The sequence below is a fragment of the Microcaecilia unicolor genome, unplaced genomic scaffold (genome assembly GCF_901765095.1).
Source record: "Microcaecilia unicolor unplaced genomic scaffold, aMicUni1.1, whole genome shotgun sequence".
Lineage (NCBI taxonomy): Eukaryota > Metazoa > Chordata > Amphibia > Gymnophiona > Siphonopidae > Microcaecilia > Microcaecilia unicolor.
In genome coordinates, this window is record NW_021963104.1 from 59,934 (window position 1) to 79,351 (window position 19,418).

At 48.4% G+C, this 19,418-nt stretch overlaps 1 protein-coding gene across 4 annotated transcripts in view; it reads left to right on the top strand.

Moving 5' to 3' along the window:
- Positions 1–19,418, top strand: part of LOC115458934 (inhibitor of nuclear factor kappa-B kinase subunit epsilon-like) — a 106,953-nt gene that overhangs the window by 17,921 nt on the left and 69,614 nt on the right. For all 4 annotated transcript variants that reach the window (XM_030188795.1, XM_030188791.1, XM_030188792.1 and 1 more), the window contains exons 6-16: positions 1,196–1,356; positions 1,612–1,722; positions 2,483–2,662; positions 4,723–4,919; positions 7,674–7,738; positions 11,411–11,502; positions 13,922–14,023; positions 15,281–15,359; positions 17,201–17,313; positions 17,813–17,889; positions 18,535–18,574. In XM_030188795.1, the coding sequence (XP_030044655.1) occupies positions 1,196–1,356; positions 1,612–1,722; positions 2,483–2,662; positions 4,723–4,919; positions 7,674–7,738; positions 11,411–11,502; positions 13,922–14,023; positions 15,281–15,359; positions 17,201–17,313; positions 17,813–17,889; positions 18,535–18,574 (1,217 nt within the window). The remainder of the gene's footprint in view (positions 1–1,195; positions 1,357–1,611; positions 1,723–2,482; positions 2,663–4,722; positions 4,920–7,673; positions 7,739–11,410; positions 11,503–13,921; positions 14,024–15,280; positions 15,360–17,200; positions 17,314–17,812; positions 17,890–18,534; positions 18,575–19,418) is intronic.

A 19,418-nucleotide genomic window follows, 5' to 3' on the forward strand; every position in this document is an offset into this window, starting at 1 on the left:
TTTTTCCCTGATTGATGCATTTTGTAAGGGGTCTAATCCTAGGTTTGTAACGTAACAGGCTAGTCTGGTAAATCTCTTACAGGTTTGCTAAACCTTGTACAGAAGTGAGACAGATCACAAGCCCATTCTCTCTCCCTATTGTAGTATCTGCCTTCTCTCAAACCTCGCTCTCAACGTTGCTGAAAATCCACCACATTCATCCAGGGTTTAATCCTTAGGCCTCCCTTACAATGATCCCATGTGCCTGTCTCAATCTTTTACACCTCATTCCTCCCTGCTGAGGATTCCTGTATCCATCCTGAGCTTTACCCTTTACTTCCCCTCTCTAGCCCATGTGTCCTTGATTTGGAAAATAAACGGCCTGCTTTCAGTGTTTGTGATACTATGAATTATTCCATCCTTTTCAGGCTTGCCAAATTGAAAAAAAATTTCTCACACAAAACCCCGCCCCCTCCGTCATCACCCTGCCCCTGCCATCATCAGCTCCACCCCCAACATCACTAACCACGCCCACCGCAACCCGCAACGGCCAAAACTTTCCCGCAGCTGGTCGTGGAAAGCCGCCCAATTGGGCGGGAAAACCGCAACCTTGGCAACAGTGTGCTGGGCAGACTTCTATGATCTGTGCCCTGAAAATGACAGATACAAATCAAGGTAAGATATACACAAAAAGTAGCACATATGAGTTTATCTTGTTGGGCAGACTGGATGGACCGTGCAGGTCTTTTTCTGCCGTCATCTACTACGTTACTATGATAGAAAAACAGTGGGTGTGATTTTTATATTTCTGGTTCCATCTATCTCCTGTAGCAGTGGTTCCCAGACCTGGTCCTGGAGGCACCTCAGCCAGTCAGGTTTTCAGGATATCCACAATGAATATTCAGTGCATGTAAATCTCACTCATAAATATTCGTTGTGGCTATCCTGGAAACCTGACCGGCTGAGGTGCCTCCAGGACCAGGTTTGGGACAAATGCTTCATCTTTGCACTCTGACCCACCAGCAAGCTCTGTTCCATCAGGGAATCCTTCAGTTGACCCTGGCTGCAAACTAAACTGAGGATTCTGGGAAGTGTAGTACATAGCAGTGGGAAAGGCGGAAAACCTGGCCTGACCCCTGCTTCCCCTGGATTGTGTGGTGGGCAGACAGGAGGACATTCCCTCGGATTCTTTTCTTTTTTTTCTTTCTGATTTCAGCACCCAGATATGTATGAGCGTGCAGTACTGAAGAAACCGCAGCAGAAGGCTTACGGGGTGACCGTGGATCTTTGGAGTATTGGGGTGACGTTCTACCATGCGGCCACCGGCAGTCTCCCGTTCGTCCCCTTCGGAGGACCCCGCAGGAACAAGGAAGTGATGTAATGTCATCCCAGTTCTAGTGCTTTTCTCCTGTTCCCTTTGTGGGATTTAGGTTGAAGCTCCACCTCTATGAAAGTGAGATGTGATTGCAATTAATTAGAACACGGAGAGGATTTACCCCAGCTATTTCTGCACAGAGCCCTGCCCGTTCACCTCAGTCCTGCCTTGCAGCACCCCTGCTGTTTCCAGGACTGAGACCCTCAGGTGTGTCAGTTCTCTCCAGACATAATTACAAAATCTCTGCCTCTCTTCAGGCATAAAATTACAACCGAGAAGCCACATGGAGCCATAGCTGGAGTTCAGAGGAAGGAAAACGGTGCCATCGAGTGGATGTACGACCTGCCAATCACATGCAGGCTTTCAGCGTGAGTGTGCAGTTTGCATTAATTGCTCAGGACTGTAATTAGCTGATTGCAAAACACTGGAAGCTGTAGTTAGCTGGACTGAGTGATTTCCCAGGATGCCAGGGTCTCGGGTCATTAAACATGATACCTAGGGTAAGTTATTCCAGGCTCCAAAACTGAGGAGAACCCAGCCTGCTAATGAGCTCTGGGGCCTTCTCTCTTTCTCTGCCCTGAGCCAGTACATTGGTGGTTAGTTCTAACTCTGAAGCCGGTGCCAGTCGATGGTAAGGACTTGAATCCCGACCACTTCTCGTTCATGCTGCACTTTTCAGTCTTGGATGTGGTAAATGCAAATGATTTGTTTTCACCAGTCCATGAGGTACAGCTGGTTTGTAAGTGAGACCCTCTGCTTGAAGTAAGAGGGCTTCACAAATCAAGCACAGCTGCCACCTGTTGAACGTAAGGGGGAGAGGAGGGAGCCTAGACAGTTCTTAGGTGGGAAGGGAGGAAAATTTGGACTAATTGTGATTTTCTTTAGATGATTGAAGGGAAAGGTGGAGGAGCATCTGGTTTGATTCATTTAGGGAAGCCACAGAGGGATAAGTGTCGTACGAGACGGGAGTTTATCAGCTTTACAAACTTGAGTTACTTATCTTTGGGGTCTGTATGTGTGCCACGGATTGGTTGAAAACAGGCAGGAGTATGTGAAGAAATCTCTGGCCCACTTCCCAGTCTAAAAGCTCAGCCTGAACCAGTCTCCTCCTGTATGTCTGTTTTTCAGGGGGCTGAAGGGTCCGCTGGTTGCCGTCCTGTCCAATATCCTGGAGGCAGATCAGGAGAAATGCTGGGGATTCGACCAGTTCTTTGCCGAGACCACTGACATCCTTCATAGAATTGTGCTTCACGTCTTTTCCTTGCAGCAAGCCAGCATGCTCAAAATCTACATTCACTCCTATAACACGTAAACTAACCCCCGGCACTCTCTACTACTACTACTACTATTTAGCATTTCTATAGCGCTACAAGGCGTATGCAGCGCTGCACAAACATAGAAGAAAGACAGTCCCTGCTCAAAGAGCTTACAATCTAATAGACAAAAAATAAATAAAGTAAGCAAATCAATTGTGTACAGGAAGGAGGAGAGGGGAGGGGAGGGTAGGTGGAGGCGAGTGGTTACGAGTCAAAAGCAATGTTAAAGAGGTGGGCTTTCAGTCTAGATTTAAAGGTGGCCAAGGATGGAGCAAGACTTAGGGGCTCAGGAAGTTTATTCCAGGCGTAGGGTGCAGCGTGCATATTTATTGCGGATATCCTGAAACCTGACTGGCCAGGTGGTTCCTAAGGATGGGGTTGAAAACCCACAGTTCTAGAAGATCAGTGCATTAGAGGCAGTGGTCCATAGACTTCTCAAGGCAACGGGTTGATGCATACAAGGCAGAGGTCTACTACTACTACTACTATTTAGCATTTCTATAGCGCTACAAGGCGTACGCAGCGCTGCACAAACATAGAAGAAAGACAGTCCCTGCTCAAAGAGCTTACAATCTAATAGACAAAAAATAAAGTAAGCAAATCAATTAATGTGTACAGGAAGGAGGAGAGGAGGGTAGGTGGAGGCGAGTGGTTACGAGTCAAAAGCAATGTTCACTACGTACAACCCTTGGGCAAGGTGTAAATATAGAGCACGTCTGTTTGAACACGAGCAGTATTAAGGGGCTTTCTCGAGGCCGCACAGTAAATGAGGATGATAGGATTGGCCCCTGGATTGTTAGGTCTCATAGCTCTCTGTCCCCCTCCTCTTATTCTGCCATCCTAGAGGCTTTGTCTACAGAATGACATTGGGACGTTTGTCCCCGTCCCTGTGGGTTCTGTCCTCATCTGCAGAAGGCTCGAACACTTATGATTTTATATTTAAATCTTTTATTAAAGTATAAAAAAAACAATATGCTGTGCAAAGTGGGCAAGTCACTTAACCCTCCATTGCCCCATGTAAGTCGCATTGAGCCTGCCATGAGTGGAAAAGCGCAGGGTACAAATGTAACAAAAATAAAATAGATACTATTGGAGATTCTACATGGAATGTTGCTACTATTGGAGATTCTACATGGAATGTTGCTACTGTTGGAGTTTCCACATGGAATGTTGCTACTATTGGAGATTCTACATGGAATGTTGCTATTCCACTAGCAACTTTCCATGTAGAAGCCTGCGCGGCCACATTGGTGATCTGCAAGGGCCGACTTCTACATGGAATGTTGCTAGTGGAATAGCAACATTCCATGTAGAATCTCAAATAGTAGCAACAGTGGAGGAGTGGCCTAGTGGTTAGGGTGGTGGACTTTGGTCCTGAGGAACTGAGTTCGATTCCCAGCACAGGCAGCTCCTTGTGACTCTGGGCAAGTCACTTAACCCTCCATTGCCCCATGTAAGTCGCATTGAGCCTGCCATGAGTGGGAAAGCGCAGGGTACAAATGTAACAAAAATAAATAAAAAACAATAAAATCAAGACGTAACTATAATAACACCCCACCACCACCACCACCACCACCACCCTCTACCCTTCCAACCCCAGCAATAGCTGATTTCTACTATCCCAAGGGATCCTGATCCACCCTGTTAAAATGTCCAGGGGTACAAAATACAACCCGTTCTGTATGCCCCAGAGGGGAGAAATCTGCCCTATGAAGCACTGTAATGATTTTTTAATCTGTGGATGAATAAGTCATCAACAATCTCAGGATTCAGTCTAGCTCTCTTGCCTTCCACAGTCCCTCCTGCAATAGAAGATGTCTTGTTAGAAGATGTGCTGGTAGTAGGATGGACAGGATCCCCCCCCCCCCCCATGCAAATTTTGCTAGTTGTGGCCAGCTTGTTTTTCTAAAAAATTCTCCAGCTTTTACTTTAACACTGGTTTCACTTTGCTGCCAGTCTCGCCTCCATGTGAAAGATGCTAAGTGGCTTCACGTTTGTCTTTGGGTTCAAGAATCTTGTCCGTGACTCATTTATCCTCATGTTTTCTTTCAGTACTGCCATATTTTTGGATGCAGTATTTAAACAGACAAAAATAGCCCCTGAACGTCAGCTGTACTTCTTCGACGGTCACCTCTGTATGCTGAAGCAGAACCTTCCGGCCCAGCAGTTCTGCTGTACCTCGGAGAACAGTCCCCTCGTCCTGGTGAGCACAGAGATGGAACCCGCCATTGGGGTACTCTACAGGGACCGTAAGTACTTTTGTGTTCATTCTCTTGCAGTGAGGCAGGGGTCTGGGAGCCGGGGATCATCGGTTCCTGCTCTGAACTCTAATGACTGCACATAGCCGCCGAGAGGGCGGGGGGGGGGGGGGGGGGGAGAGAACTTCCCCGGGCCCAGGACTCCAGGGGGGGGCCCGGCGCAGGGTCTCTCTCTGTCTCTCTTCTGCTCCTGACGGGACCAGAGTGATTGCATCCTGACAGGAGCAGGAGAGAGAACTCTGGCACAGGCCTCCTTGCATTACCTGCCTAGCAGCTGCTGGGCCCTCAGGCCGCACGTGTTCAGTTTTGAGACTGGGTATGTGTGACCTAAGGAAAGCAGCCGCAGGGGCAGGCAATGCTGGGCACAGGAAGGAGCTGCACTGCCTGCAGCTGGCAGGGTCAGCCAAGGTACTTCGGGCAGGAGGGAGGGGGGCAGCAGCGGCGGCTCTGCTTCAGGCCCAGTTCAGTTTCTCGGCAGCCCTGGCCCTGCAAGAGTCTGCAAATCCACATACCAAAGAATTAAATGTTCCTGGGTTGTTTTCTGTTTTAATTCCCCTGCCCCCCCCCCCCCCCCCAAGGATTTTATCTGCTAAGCTGTGAAATATTCCTGAGCAGGTGTCACACCCAGGAACACAGCAGATGACCGCAGAAAAAAACATTTCACCCATTTGGTCCATACTGAGCACACTAGCAATGGTCTGTCTGAGCTGCTGGTCACAGAGTGTGGCCACTCCTTAATCAGGACAAGTTTTGTCCTCTTTTCCTTTGTACTCCACCCTCCTGGGAAGCTGAGGCCAGGGCCTGCTCAACCTGTGAACCCAGTGAGGCGGTGGCTCAGAGTGCCAGCGATAAAGATCACCAACATCACTGGCCCCCGCGGCAGTCCAGCATCTCTTCCTCTCCCTTCCCTGCCCGCAGTCCAGCATCCCTCCTCTCTCCTGTTCAATCTACCTTCGGACTCCTGGAGGGCGTCGGCAGTGCCTGCTCTGAAACCTTCCCTCTGCAGCCACACCAGAAACAGGAAGTTGGTGATGCTCAGCTCATGTTAGGTCCTAGGCAGATAAATAAAAATAAATATGTCCCTGAGATTCCTGGTTCCCCAGTGATTTGAGGCAGTACCTCTCCCCAGCTATTTAGCAGCATCCTAACAGGTAATCTGGAAGGATTTATTGAAGAATTTGAATTAAATTCGAGGTGCACCATTTATTTAATTATTTAATTATTTTATTTATTTGTAGCATTTGTATCCCACATTTTCCCACCAATTTGCAGGCTCAATGTGGCTTACATTTGCCGTAATGACGGTTGCCATTTCCGGGTAACAGAATTACAAATGGTGTTGCGTTAAGGTGCGTACATACATGGTAACATAGATGGAACAATAACATACGTGGAACAGTTCATGGTATATATATATACTAGCCGTTGAGCCCGTAAAAACGGGCTGGTATTGGGGTTTTCCTTCCTTCCTTCCTTCCCCCTCCCCCCCCGTGAGGTCGCCACCGCTACCGTTCCCCCCCCCCCCCCCCCCGGAGTCGCCGCCGCCATCCCTCCACCCCGCCCGGGCCCTCTCTCTCTCCGCTACTAAACTTACACATCCATTCGCCGGAACGCAGCACGCACATCAGCTGAGCTGCCGTCGGCCCTTCCTTCTCTGCCTGTGTCCTGCCCTCCTGTGACGTAACGTCAGCGAGAGCGGGACACAGGCAGGGAAGGAAGGCCGACGGCAGCTCAGCTGATGTGCGTGCTGCGTTCCGGCGAATGGATGTGTAAGTTTAGTAGCAGAGAGAGGGCCCGGGCTGGGTGTGGGTGTGGGTGTGTGTGTGTGTGTGTGGGGGGGGGGGTAACGGTAGTGGCGACCTTGGGTGGGCGGGTGGGGGGGGAGCGGTATCAACCTCGGCGGCGCAGTTTCCCTCTCTGTCCCGCCCTCGTCATCACGTATTGATGCGGGGGCGGGACAGAGAGGGAAGTCTCTACTGCGCATTTGCGAGTGAGTCGGTCACTCGCCGTTTATATGTTTGATACTAGTAAAAGAGGCCCATTTCAGAGCAAATGAAACGGGCGCTAGCAAGGTTTTCGTCGCCAACACTCCCTCCCTCCCTCCCTCCCTCCATCCCTCCCTGGCCAACCCCTTCATTGTTGTGCCATTGCTCCGCCCCCAACGTCATGACGTTTGACGCAAGGGCGGGGCCCGGAGCGATTTCCCCCCCCCCCCCCCGCCTCCCTGCTTCCCTCCCTGCCAACCCCTTCGTTGTTCTGCCATTGCTCCGCCCTCGAGGGCGGGGCCCGGAGTGGTTTTGGTGGCTTCACCACCACGAACCTTCGAACCTTTTTGAAGGAAGTCAGGGCTTGGCTTCACTGATGTCAGTGTCCTCAGAACGTTGAGGGTGAGTTTTATTATGGTAGATACCATGTGCATACATACATGGTAGAGAAGAATACACTATAGAATTGCACGAAGGTTCCTGAGTGATGATTGGATTATAACATACAGTGTGTTATCGACTATGGAGAGACCATGTTCGAAGTAAGGATAGGAGTGATAGTGCTTGTTCACTAATAGCAAAGAGGTTAATCAGTCAAGTGATAAGATTTCAGTTGTGTCTAGGTCGTGTATGGTCTTATTATTTAGTATTTAAGATGGATGTTTGTGGTATGACTTCTTGAACAGATCTGTTCAATGTGGCACATTGACTGAGCTGGCATCTCACTGCCCGGGTTAATTCTCACTCTCTTTGCCTGCAGCTGCTCTGGACTTCCCAAGGTTCATCCCGAACATTGACGTTGTGGCTGACTGTAACACTGCAAAGGTGAGAAACTCAATGGTTTCTACTGGCAGAGCCTACCCAAACCACCCAACTTAACTCCCGAACCTAATCCACATCACCTACATTAACCGTAACCCATTCCTCCCCCACATCTCTTCCTTCTCTATACAATTGAGTTTGATTCCCAGCACAGGCAGCTCCTAGTGACTCTGGGCAAGTCACTTAACCCTCCATTGCCCCATGTAAGCCGCATTGAGCCTGCCATGAGTGGGAAAGCGCAGGGTACAAATGTAACAAAAATAAAATAGATACTATTGGAGATTCTACATGGAATGTTGCTACTATTGGAGATTCTACATGGAATGTTGCCACTATTGGAGATTCTACATGGAATGTTGCTATTCCACTAGCAACATTCCATGTAGAAGGCTGCGCAGGCTTCTATTTCTGCGAGTCTGACGTCCTGCACATACGTGCAGGACGTCAGACTCACAGAAGCAGAAGCCTGCGTGGCCACATTGGTGATCTGCAAGGGCCGACTTCTACATGGAATGTTGCTAATGGAATAGAATCTCAAATAATAGCAACAGTGGAGGAGTGGCCTAGTGGTTAGGGTGGTGGACTTTGGTCCTGGGGAACCGAGGAACTGAGTTCGATTCCCACTTCAGGCACAGGCAGCTCCTTGTGACTCTGGGCAAGTCACTTAACCCTCCATTGCCCCATGTAAGCCGCATTGAGCCTGCCATGAGTGGGAAAGCACAGGGTACAAATGTAACAAAAATAAAATAGATACTATTGGAGATTCTACGTGGAATGTTGCTACTATTGGAGATTCTACATGGAATGTTGCTATTCCACTAGCAACATTCCATGTAGAAGGCTGCGCAGGCTTCTGTTTCTGTGAGTCTGACGTCCTGCACGTACGTGCAGGACGTCAGACTCACAGAAGTAGAAGCCTGCGCGGCCACATTGGTGATCTGCAAGGGCCGACTTCTACATGGAATGTTGCTAGTGGAATAGCAACATTCCATGTAGAATCTCAAATAGTAGCAACAGTGCTGAGTTATGATTGGAGCGGAGGAGTGGCCTAGTGGTTAGGGTGGTGGACTTTGGTCCTGAGGAACTGAGTTTGATTCCCACTTCAGGCACAGGCAGCTCCTTGTGACTCTGGGCAAGTCACTTAACCCTCCATTGTCCCATGTAAGCCACATTGAGCCTGCCATAAGTGGGAAAGCGCGGGGTACAAATGTAACAAAAAAAAAAAAAAAATCTATGGGATACTTTGTACACAAACATAGTGTTATCTCTGTGACATATTGTACCCATACATTGTAAGCCGCACTGAACCTGCTATCGAGCGGGGTATAAATGTCAGAAATAAATAAATAAATTTTACAGCACAAGTTCAGGGATCCTGTGTGCAGGGTGCTGATTATTATGTAGCTGGGGGAATGCTAGGAGTTCAGGGCAGAGGTGGGGATTGGAACTCGAGAGGAGAAGCTCCCCGGAGCCTGGGTTCCCCAATTCTTCCCTCTGTCATCTCTGCCTTTCCCTGAGAAAAGAGCTGCATTTTTGTCTTTTGTTTTTTGTCCCCGATTGGTGCATTTTCACACATTCCTGAAAATAATTGAAAATCTCAGTGTGGAATAATCCTGTTGGGTGAAAGGTTAGGCAGTGAACTGCAAGAGTTTTGTGTGGCCTGGAGATGCAGCATCAGAGCCTTTGTGGGACCTGCCTGTTCCTAGGGCAGGATCAAGGCATAGGCAGAATAGGCATATGCCTAGGGCCCAAATGTTTGGGAGAAGACCTCCTAAGGTACTAATTCAGTGACCCTCAAGGTAAACTTCTGCAGCTGCTGGCAGAAGGAAGTGTGTATAGGGTTGGGGGGGGGGGGGGGCTGGGAGGGCGGAAAGGGGTAAGCAAAAGCACCCCTGCTCTTGGAGGTCTGTTTGTTCTTGTCGTCCCCTAAAGGAGGAGCCAGTGAGCAGCGCTTCTTCCCTGCACTCTCCCTCCTCTTCGCTCTGAACCGTGCAGGGCCCCATTTGCGGGAGTTTTAAAATGTGTTTGTATTACAGTGGGGGAGTTGATCCAACGTACTTGTTGCCTAGTGCCTACCAAAAGGTTAATCCTGCCTGGCCTGTTCCCCACAGTCAGGAGAATGAGGAGGGAGCCAGAGTGGGTGTTTTAAGTGTGTACTAGTCTATGTAATGGCCCCTGAGGAGCAGCCTGGCTCAATTTGTCGGCCTGAAACTCCATTTGTCCACCTGCTCTGTGTTGTGACAATATGATGGCAAGACTGGTGCTTGGACGTGGGGAAGTGAAGCCAATTGCCGGACAGACTTTGACAGTCTATATGGCAAGACAGATCAGGATGGACTAGAGTGGGTTTCACAATCTAAGGCAGTTCCAGTAGTTAGGAAGTAAGGCCAGTGCAGGGCAGACATTACAGTCCGAGCCCTGAAAATGGCAAGGACAGATCAAGATCAATTATGCGTATTTTATGCCACATTCATATCATATGCTATGGGTGCGGATCCTGTATATCTCAGTGGGGGAGAGGAAGGCATCTTAAAGTGGAACTTAGCAAGTAAAATGTTGTAATAATATTATTGGATTGTTGGTTCAGTAACGATTTGATAATGAACGTGACTATTGGGCAGACTGGATGGGCCGTGCAGCTGTTTCTCTGCCGTCATTTACTGTGTTACTATGTAATCTCTGGTGCATACGTCTAATTAATATGTATGCGTGTGCGACCATGTAGGCAAAAGCACAGCTGTTTCTGAGGTCCCATACTGGGATTTGGGTTTGGATGAGTTAAAATCATCTTATTTAAATACCTTATCCAGTGGTGCACCAAGGGGGGGTGGTGGGGGCGGTCCGCCCCGGGTGCACGCCGCTGGGGGGGTGCCGCGGCGCTCACCTGTGGGCTCCGAGTTCGCTACGCTAACTTCGCTGGTTCGCTGCAGCTCCCTCCTTCTGCCCCGGAAATGGTTACTTCCTGTCCCGGGGCAGAGGGAGCTGCAGTGAACCAGCGAAGTTAGCGTAGCGAACTCGGAGACCCACAGGTGCGCGCCATGGCACATCCCCCCCCCCCCAGCGGCATGCACCCGGGGGGGGGGGGGGGTGCATCGGCGATCTGCCCCAGGTGTCATCGAGGCTAGGAACTCCACTGACCTTATCTATTCCATGTAAGCCGCATTGAACCTGCTATGAGTGGGAAAGTGCGGGGTACAAATGTAAGAAAAATAAAAAAATATATATTCCAGGAAAGGTCCTTAGATTGATGCAGGATTTCAGGATGTCTGAGCCTTCAAGAACTAGAATAAGGGAAGGGAAAGAGCTTTCTTCTGTTTAGCACCTCATTGATGGAGCAGTATTCCAGAAGGATATGTGTACAGTTAAACTCTAGGAAGTTTAAAACCCTGCTCAAAACATTTTACTTTAAGCAGGACTTTGCTTTTATTTGAACAAGGGGAACTTAGGATTTATTAGGTCTCTCTTAATGTGAAAGCAATACTCCTATGTGAATATTCTGGTTGTGTGTCTGTCTTGAGAGCACGTTATGTCTTTCCTGTCAATAACAATGACGTTCTTTTCTTTTAAATTTGTAATTGTTTTGTTAACCGCTGTGATCTGTTTAAGCCAGGCAGTATATTACATTTTTATAACAAACGTAAGCATGGTCACTCCTGATTTGCTTCTCTCTTCTAGAATGTTCTCAGTGCCGTGTATCAGACCTTACGGATAACACAGTCGTTCCTACAATGTCAAGAGCTGCTCCTGAAAGGCATCTACTGGCAGGTGTAAGTACGCAGGGCTCAACTTAATCCCTTGTGCCTTCCTTTTTTCTGAGCAATTTTCATCCAGGGCTACACATGGAAAATACTTGCACCAAGACAGCCTGTTTTCTCATGCTCTGAATATATATATATACCCTGTTTCCCCGAAAGTAAGGCCTCCCCCGAAAGTAAGACCTAGCAAATTTTTGTTTGAAAGCAGGGCCGCAGAGAGCCGGACAAGGCAGCCCCCGGGCCGCCCCCCCCCCCCCCCCCCCACCCGAGGTCGCCGGGCCCTCCCTCCAGCCACCCTCCGGCACTCCCGGAACTAACCTTAAACGCCTCCTTTCACCTTCACAGCAAGCAGCAGCAGAGCAGACCTCTCCTTCCTTCCGTGCCCCGCCCTCGCGGACGTTACGTCAGGCGAGGGTGGGACACGGAACGAAGGAGTGGCCTGTCCTGCTGCTGCTTGCTGCAAAGGTGAAAGGAGGCGTTTAAGGTTAGTTCCGGAAGCGACGGAGGGCGGGCGGGCCAACCCCGATGTTTCCCCGAAAAATAAACAGCCCCTGAAAATAAGACCTAGCGCATTTTGGGGGGCAAAAATTAATATAAGACAGTGTCTTATTTTTGGGGAAACACGGTATATATACACACACACACTTTATATGAGACTCTGAGCCCCAAAATCCTTAATCCCGTCCCCACCCCCCACCCCCCCCGCACCTTTTATTCCCTCTGCACTTGGGACCCTGTGTCCTCACAGGTCCTGCTCTCATTCTCTCCACTTCTCTTTAATTTCTGACTCTCCACCTCTGCTGCCGGATTCTGCCACTACCGTCTCCCGTTCTGCAGTAAAATCTTTCCCTGTGTGCTGCAGAAAGGGACCAACGAAAACCATCTTTCTGTCCTGCCTCCCCAGGATCAGTCTGATATGGGATCATCGTTGCCTCTGCTGACCTCCTCCCCCTACCCCCCCTCACAGGTCTGTCCTGCCCTTTATTAAATGTCATCCTTTTCTCCGGGCTCGTTCAGGGTTCTCCACCTTATCCATCTGCTCCTGAGGATTCCTCGCGCCATCTTCTTCCTCTCATTCTGTTCTCCATTTCAGCATGGATGGCTTTGCCCTGCTTCTTCCTCGCTGTCTGATGCTGCTGTTTGTGTGGTGTGTGCAGAAGGCAGCCCAGGTCAGCGGGCTGAAACGGACAGTGGTGGGTCCCCTACATTGGCTACCCGGAGGGACTTCTTAACTTGCATTGGAAGTAACCATATGAAACGTGGGTCCACCGCATGGCCTTCCAGGGCGGGGCTTTTCTATAACTAGATGCTACATTTCAGTGGCCAATGCCGTGCAGTGAGAACTTATTTTATGTCATCTGGGCGTCAAATTCTGTTCTAGAATTACTAGTATAACCTGGTGTTGGCGCTTCTTACCTTTACATGACTGGCAGCTGCACCAGCCTTAGCCTTGGGGTCACTACGAACATGTAAATGCAGCAGGGACACGTAACTGGGAACCACGTCCACGGTCTTCTTATGTTTGCCACGAGTACCCCCTTGTTTTATGTGCTCCCTTATGGAATAACACTTAAGAGACCTTGCCAGTACCTCCGTGCATGAGTGTACATTTACCCACGAGAGGGCTAGCCATCTGTACGTTTACTTATGCAAGGGACGTGTAAACGAGGAAGATAGAAATAGAGACTGAAATATCCCATGTCAGAATGTGCGCGCAAAGCGGGAAGTCGGCAAAAGAAAACAAGGTTCACACCTAGATTCTAAGTAACCGCAGCAAATGAAGCTTCCTCCTATCCCCGGTTCACCTTCTGCAAACAGGATGTGTAGTGGCACCAGGGCAGAAAGCTGCAGGGGCGTAGCCAGATGGCTAATTTTGGGTGGGCCTGAGCCCAAGGTTCGTGGGCATAGAATTTGCCCCCCTGCCCCCCCCCCTCTGGTTTGCTCCTCTCTCCACCCCTCCCTGCCTCAAATATTAAATACTTGAGCTGGCTGGAATCCTCAAACCCTACTAGCTGAAGATTTCCTCCTCTTCCTCGAGCAGCCAGCACTCTTCCAAACGGCAGCAGGCAGCATTTGCCTCAAACTGATGCTGCTGTCAACAGGCCGTGAATGCTCAGTGCTTATGCGTGTGTGAAAACTGAGCATATGCAGAAGGGCCGGTCTCAGCGTCGGCTCATGGCAAGTGTTGCCGGCTGCCCAAAGAGAGAAAATCTTCAGCTGGCAAGGTTTGGGGATCCCCACCAGCCACAGGAAGAGTGTCACAATTTTGGGTGGGCCTGAGTCCAAAGTGGGTGGGCCCTGGCCCACCTGTGGCTACGCCATTGGAAAGCAGTGGCTGGATTTTCTGAGTTTGTTTTTTTAGAATTCTACCCTTGGGCTGAGCTTTAATGAGACACTTGTAAGTTCATCCACTTATTTTCCCTGTCTTCAGTGAATTCTTGAAGGCTGATTGTGAGAAAGTCTTGGACAGAAGGCGGGAGGCCTGTCTGACTCTGGCCAATGTGCAGAAGACCGAGGTGAAGGTTCTTGCACTGTAAGTGTCACCGCAGTGTTGTGAGTGGTGTCTTGGTGATTGTGTCACACTGTCGGCCCTTCCCGTTCCTTCTACAGGGATTGTCCAGTGAATTCTGTCCCTTGAGGTTCTGGTCCTGTTCTGGCTTCATTACTCTAACCTCAGTACTCTGTGGTTGTTGTGGTCCCACTTTTCCACGTCAAAATAACCCAGAACATGCTGAGATAGCAAATACAAGCCAGAACTGGAACAAAATCTCACATGATGGTGACATGAATAGCAGGACCTGAGGTTTCACGTTGAAGGATCTTTTTCTGTGGGGTCTCTGACCCTGTGTCGTGTATCTAGAACCAAGCCTACAGTTAGATCCCAGGAAGAACTGACTATGGCTTGAACCAGGGGCGCAGCCAGACCTCGTGGTGGTAGGGGGCCAGAGCCCGAGGCAGTGGGTGGGGCACATTTTGGTCTGCCACCCCTCCTTGCCGCCCTATTGCTCCCCTAATTGCTAACTGCAAGCTACAGTAAATACCTTGAATGGCGGGGGGGGGGGGGGGGGGGGTCCCCAACCCCGGGTCCCCAACCCCGGGTCCCCAACCCCGGGTCCCCAACCCCGGGTCCCCAACCCCCTCCAGCTGAAGCCTTCTCCAGCGCTGCAGCGTTGCCTGCCCTGCTCTCTCTTCCCACTCACGTCCTGCACGCTCCTTTTAGTGAAACTGAGCTCAGCTTCACTAAAAGGAGCGTGCAGGACGTGAGGGGGAAGAGAGAGCAGGGCAGGCAACTCGGTGGTGCCGCAGACCGGCACTGGACAAGGCTTCAGGTGGCAGAGGTTGGGGACCCCTATCAGCAACACCAGGGGCCCAGAGGAAATTTGAACTCCCATGGTAATCCGTGGCCACGTGTGCTGCCAGATAGTGGCCAGCCCTGTGTGGCTTAAGCACCAACTATGTAGGCCTCGGCCAGAGAGATGACCTCACGATCACCTGCTTTTGGTGCTGTGCGGGATTGAGCCCTTCATATAGGGACAGTGCTGGGAACTGAATGACAATGTGAGTTTGTGCACTGAGTAGGTCAGACATTCCTTTGGCTCTGGGATACCAGGTCCAGCCTTTAACTTTTGCTTGGGATGAGGAGGGGGGTGAATGGACCAAAACTGTCTCTTCACACTAGCTGTATAAGTTTGAGTAGGTAGAGCCTGTGGGAGCCCATAGAATTGAAATCTGGTTGGGTTCAATCACTAGTAACCAGAACTCCAGTGACTTGGCTTCTGTGTGTGTGCAGGTATCGTGCCATTTGTGACGGAAAGAGTGTGATTCCAGAACTGACAGATAATTCAGACTTGGAAAGGAAACTGCAGATGGTGAGTGGCACCCACAAGTCGGGGGCTGATTTTCCTGTCTTGACTCTAAGGCTTCATCTCCTGCACCCTCTGGAATCCATGCAAGGGTTCAGGTGCTCTGAGCGTAGAGGGAGAATTTTTTTAATTAATATTTTATGTATTTTTAAAAAATACTTATATACTGCAGGCACAGAACCAGAAATGTTTACCTTCCTGAAGAAGAGAGATGCTGGACATTAACTTCCAAAATATCTCTTTTGGTAAAGTTAGGAGATTAATGTTTCAAACTTCCACATTTAGAAATAGTGGTTTTGTCTTGCTGACTTCCTTCTTACAGACAGGTCTTAACAACATAGACAAAATATTCCGTGTGGCCCAGATTTGATCTTAGCTCCATGTCTAACTTTAGAATAGCTTTTCATGCGTGTTCTGCCCTATGTACAAAATAGATTGGTTTCAACCTTTGTGATAGAGAGGTGTGGTAGCCGTGTTAGTCCACTTTTAAAGGTAATCAACAGAAATAAAACAAAATAAAACATGGAAAATAAAATAAAATGATACCTTTTTTTAATTGGACATAACTTAATACATTTCTTGATTAGCTTTCGAAGGTTGCCCTTCTTTGTCAGATCGGAAATAAGCAAAACTCCCTCAAAACACCCAGGGAAAATCTGCTACAGTACAAAGAAAAAAAAGCCACAGACAGAATCCCCCTTATAGTGACATACAACCCAGAGCTGGAAAAATTAAGAAAAATCATAAAAGATCTTCAGCCTCTACTCCAGGAGGATGAATTACTGAAAGAGATATTCCCATCCCCACCAGTACTGGCCTTCCGACAGCCACCCAACTTAAAACACAAGCTGATCAGAAGTAAACTCCCAACACAGACTGAAAAAGAAGAGAATGGCACACATCCTTGCAATATATTCAGCTGCAAACTATGCCAAAACATTTCACAGGACCCCACAGTCATCCACAAAGGAAAAATATTCAACATAAAGGAATCCTTTACATGCTCATCTTCCAATGTGGTATACATCATTCAGTGTAAAAAATGTGACAAAGGATGCTAAATTGGAGAAACAAGCCAGATGCTAAAAACAAGATTTAATTTACATAGACACCATATGAAAAATGCCAGTACCAATAAAGATGTCACGCCTGTGGGGTAGCACTTTACAAAATCAGAACACTGTACCAGTGATTTCATGGTAAGAATCCTGAAAGGTAACTTTAAAACAATACAGGAACGTAAGACCTTTGAAGTCAGAATGATTAAATATTTTGACACCCACCAGACAGAACTTAACAAAGATCTGGGTTTTCTAGCCCATTATAAACCATAAAATTGTACTGCTTTGTCACCCTCCTGTCTGCATGCATATCTCCGTCTCTCACCTATCCACCCCCATCCTGTTAGACTGTCACTGAAATGCTTTGATTTTTCACTTATATGTACTATCATCTACCAACATTTGCTTATTTCCGATCTGATGAAGAAGGGCAACCTTCGAAAGCTAATCAAGAAATGTATTAAGTTATGTCCAATAAAAAAGGTATCATCTTATTTTCTTTTCCATGTTTTATTTCTATTGATAACCTTTGTGATGGTATCTGTGGGTGGGAATAATTGATGTCATGAACCAGACGGCGTTTCTGGTAGTTGGTAGTGTACGGAAGAGCACATGGCATATCTGGCTTTGCGCCTTGGGAAGCCCTTGCCATGCTTGTTTGCACGTCAATATCCACAGGGACTTTGGGGGGTGTTGGGGAACCTCCCCCCTCCTGGCTGCACCGTATAGACTTCTTTCCTGATTTCTGAGCTGTGCTTAACGCCAGTCTGTCTCCTTTGGCTCTAGATCAGTGGGGTGCTGTCCAACTGTTCCCAGAGTGCCGAGGAGAGGCAGGATGAGTTGAGCAGCCTCCGAGCTGACTGGCTCCAGCACTGGGAGCAGGTGCACAAGGACAGAAGGTTAGTTAACTTAATCTCTCTTCCGCAGAATAGCACCCGACCACGTGCCTTTTGCTAAAGATGCAAGCACAGGGTCTGAGCCCTGAGCTACGACTGATCCCCTGCTGGGCCTTTTGGCTAAGATTGAGAATCTGTGTAATGATGGAGGTGGGTAATGCCCTGCCACCTGCAAAGCCCCTCCCCCCCCCCCCCACCGCAACACAATCATTAGGAGTTTGACTAGAAGGATGAAACCTCCTGTTAAAAAAAAAAAAAAAAAATAAGACCCATAGCTGAGGGATGGTCATTATTCAGGTAAATGGAATAACATTTTGAAGGGCGGAAGGTGACAGGATTCCCTGTGCATTTACTCAGGCAGTCAGGAAGTGTGAAATGGGGGTGGGGAGAAGGGGAATAGGTGGACTTAGACTCAGGCGGAGAAAAGTGTCCTGCTACAGCTTTAATTAACCTCTGGCCAGTCTGAGTGTAAAAACGGTGTGTCCCTCTTTCTGTCTGATAGCATCCAGCGGATCGAGTACTGTCTGGAGAAGATGCAGCTTATCTACAAGCGGTTCAGGAAGAGCCGGCTGCAGCCCAGTGAGTACTTGATCGGAGGCACTGACCAGACAGGGGTTACAGGTGGCTCCATGTCAGGTTCAGCCAGTCCTAATTTTGCTCCAGCGCATGTAGGAATGAGATACGGGCAGTAAGACCAGAACTGGCACAGCCTTCTGATGACATGGAGTCATCTGGCTCATTTCGCAATGTACCCCAAAACTACCTCTAAAAACTTGCAGATTTCAGACTGTAGGGAGGGGTGGAGATGGTTGCTCATTTAACTGATGGAATTGTTGCTTTGATGCCTATAAATAATTTGTGATTCACTCATTCTTAAGTGCCATTGCCCCCCCCCCCCCTCCACACACACACTCTGCGCCCCCTGCTGGCCACACACCTTTCTTAAAGTAGCTGCTCAGCACTTGGTATATGGGCAGGTAGCCGGCTGCCCCCATATCTCTTCCTGCGTCCAGGCCTCTCTGGTCTGGACTCCAGGATCTGCTTTTGGTTCTCATCTATACCACACGCGTGTGTTTTAGGGTGGGCACCTGTGTCCCTTTTCTCTGGCCACAATGCTGGTTAAGGGGAGGGGGTCAGTGGCTCAGAGGGACAGTTATCAAGGCTGTAGCCGGGGCTTTGCAGGGAACTGAGACCTGCTCTAACGAGTCTCTCTATTTCTGGTAGGGTTACCGTACAATGATGAGCAGATTCATAAACTGGACAAGTAAGTATATCGCACAGCAGGAGACCGTAAAGATTTTTCCTATTGCATTTCTTCACAGTTTAGCTCCAAAAAGAACTGTACTGAGTAAGCATATTTTACTATTCACCAAATAAGAAGAATGAAAAATATTATTCAGCCGAATACAAATAATTGTAGAGTGGAGGAGTGGCCTAGTAGTTAGGGTGGTGGACTTTGGTCCTGGGGAACTGAGAAACTGAGTTTGAGATTCCCACTTCAGGCACAGGCAGCTCCTTGTGACTCTGGGCAAGTCACTTAACCCTCCATTGCCCCATGTAAGCCGCATTGAGCCTGCCATGAGTGGGAAAGCGCGGGGTACAAATGTAACAAAAATAAAATAGATACTATTGGAGATTCTACATGGAATGTTGCTACTATTGGAGATTCTACATGGAATGTTGCTACTATTGGAGATTCTACATGGAATCTACAAATGTAACAAAAATAAAATAGATACTATTGGAGATTCTACATGGAATGTTGCTACTATTGGAGATTCTACATGGAATGTTGCTACTATTGGAGATTCTACATGGAATCTACAAATGTAACAAAAATAAAATAGATACTATTGGAGATTCTACATGGAATGTTGCTACTATTGGAGATTCTACATGGAATGTTGCTACTATTGGAGATTCTACATGGAATCTACAAATGTAACAAAAATAAAATAGATACTATTGGAGATTCTACATGGAATGTTGCTACTATTGGAGATTCTACATGGAATGTTGCTACTATTGAGATTCTGTTGCTACTATTGGAGATTCTACATGGAATGTTGCTACTATTGAGATTCTGTTGCTACTATTGGAGATTCTAC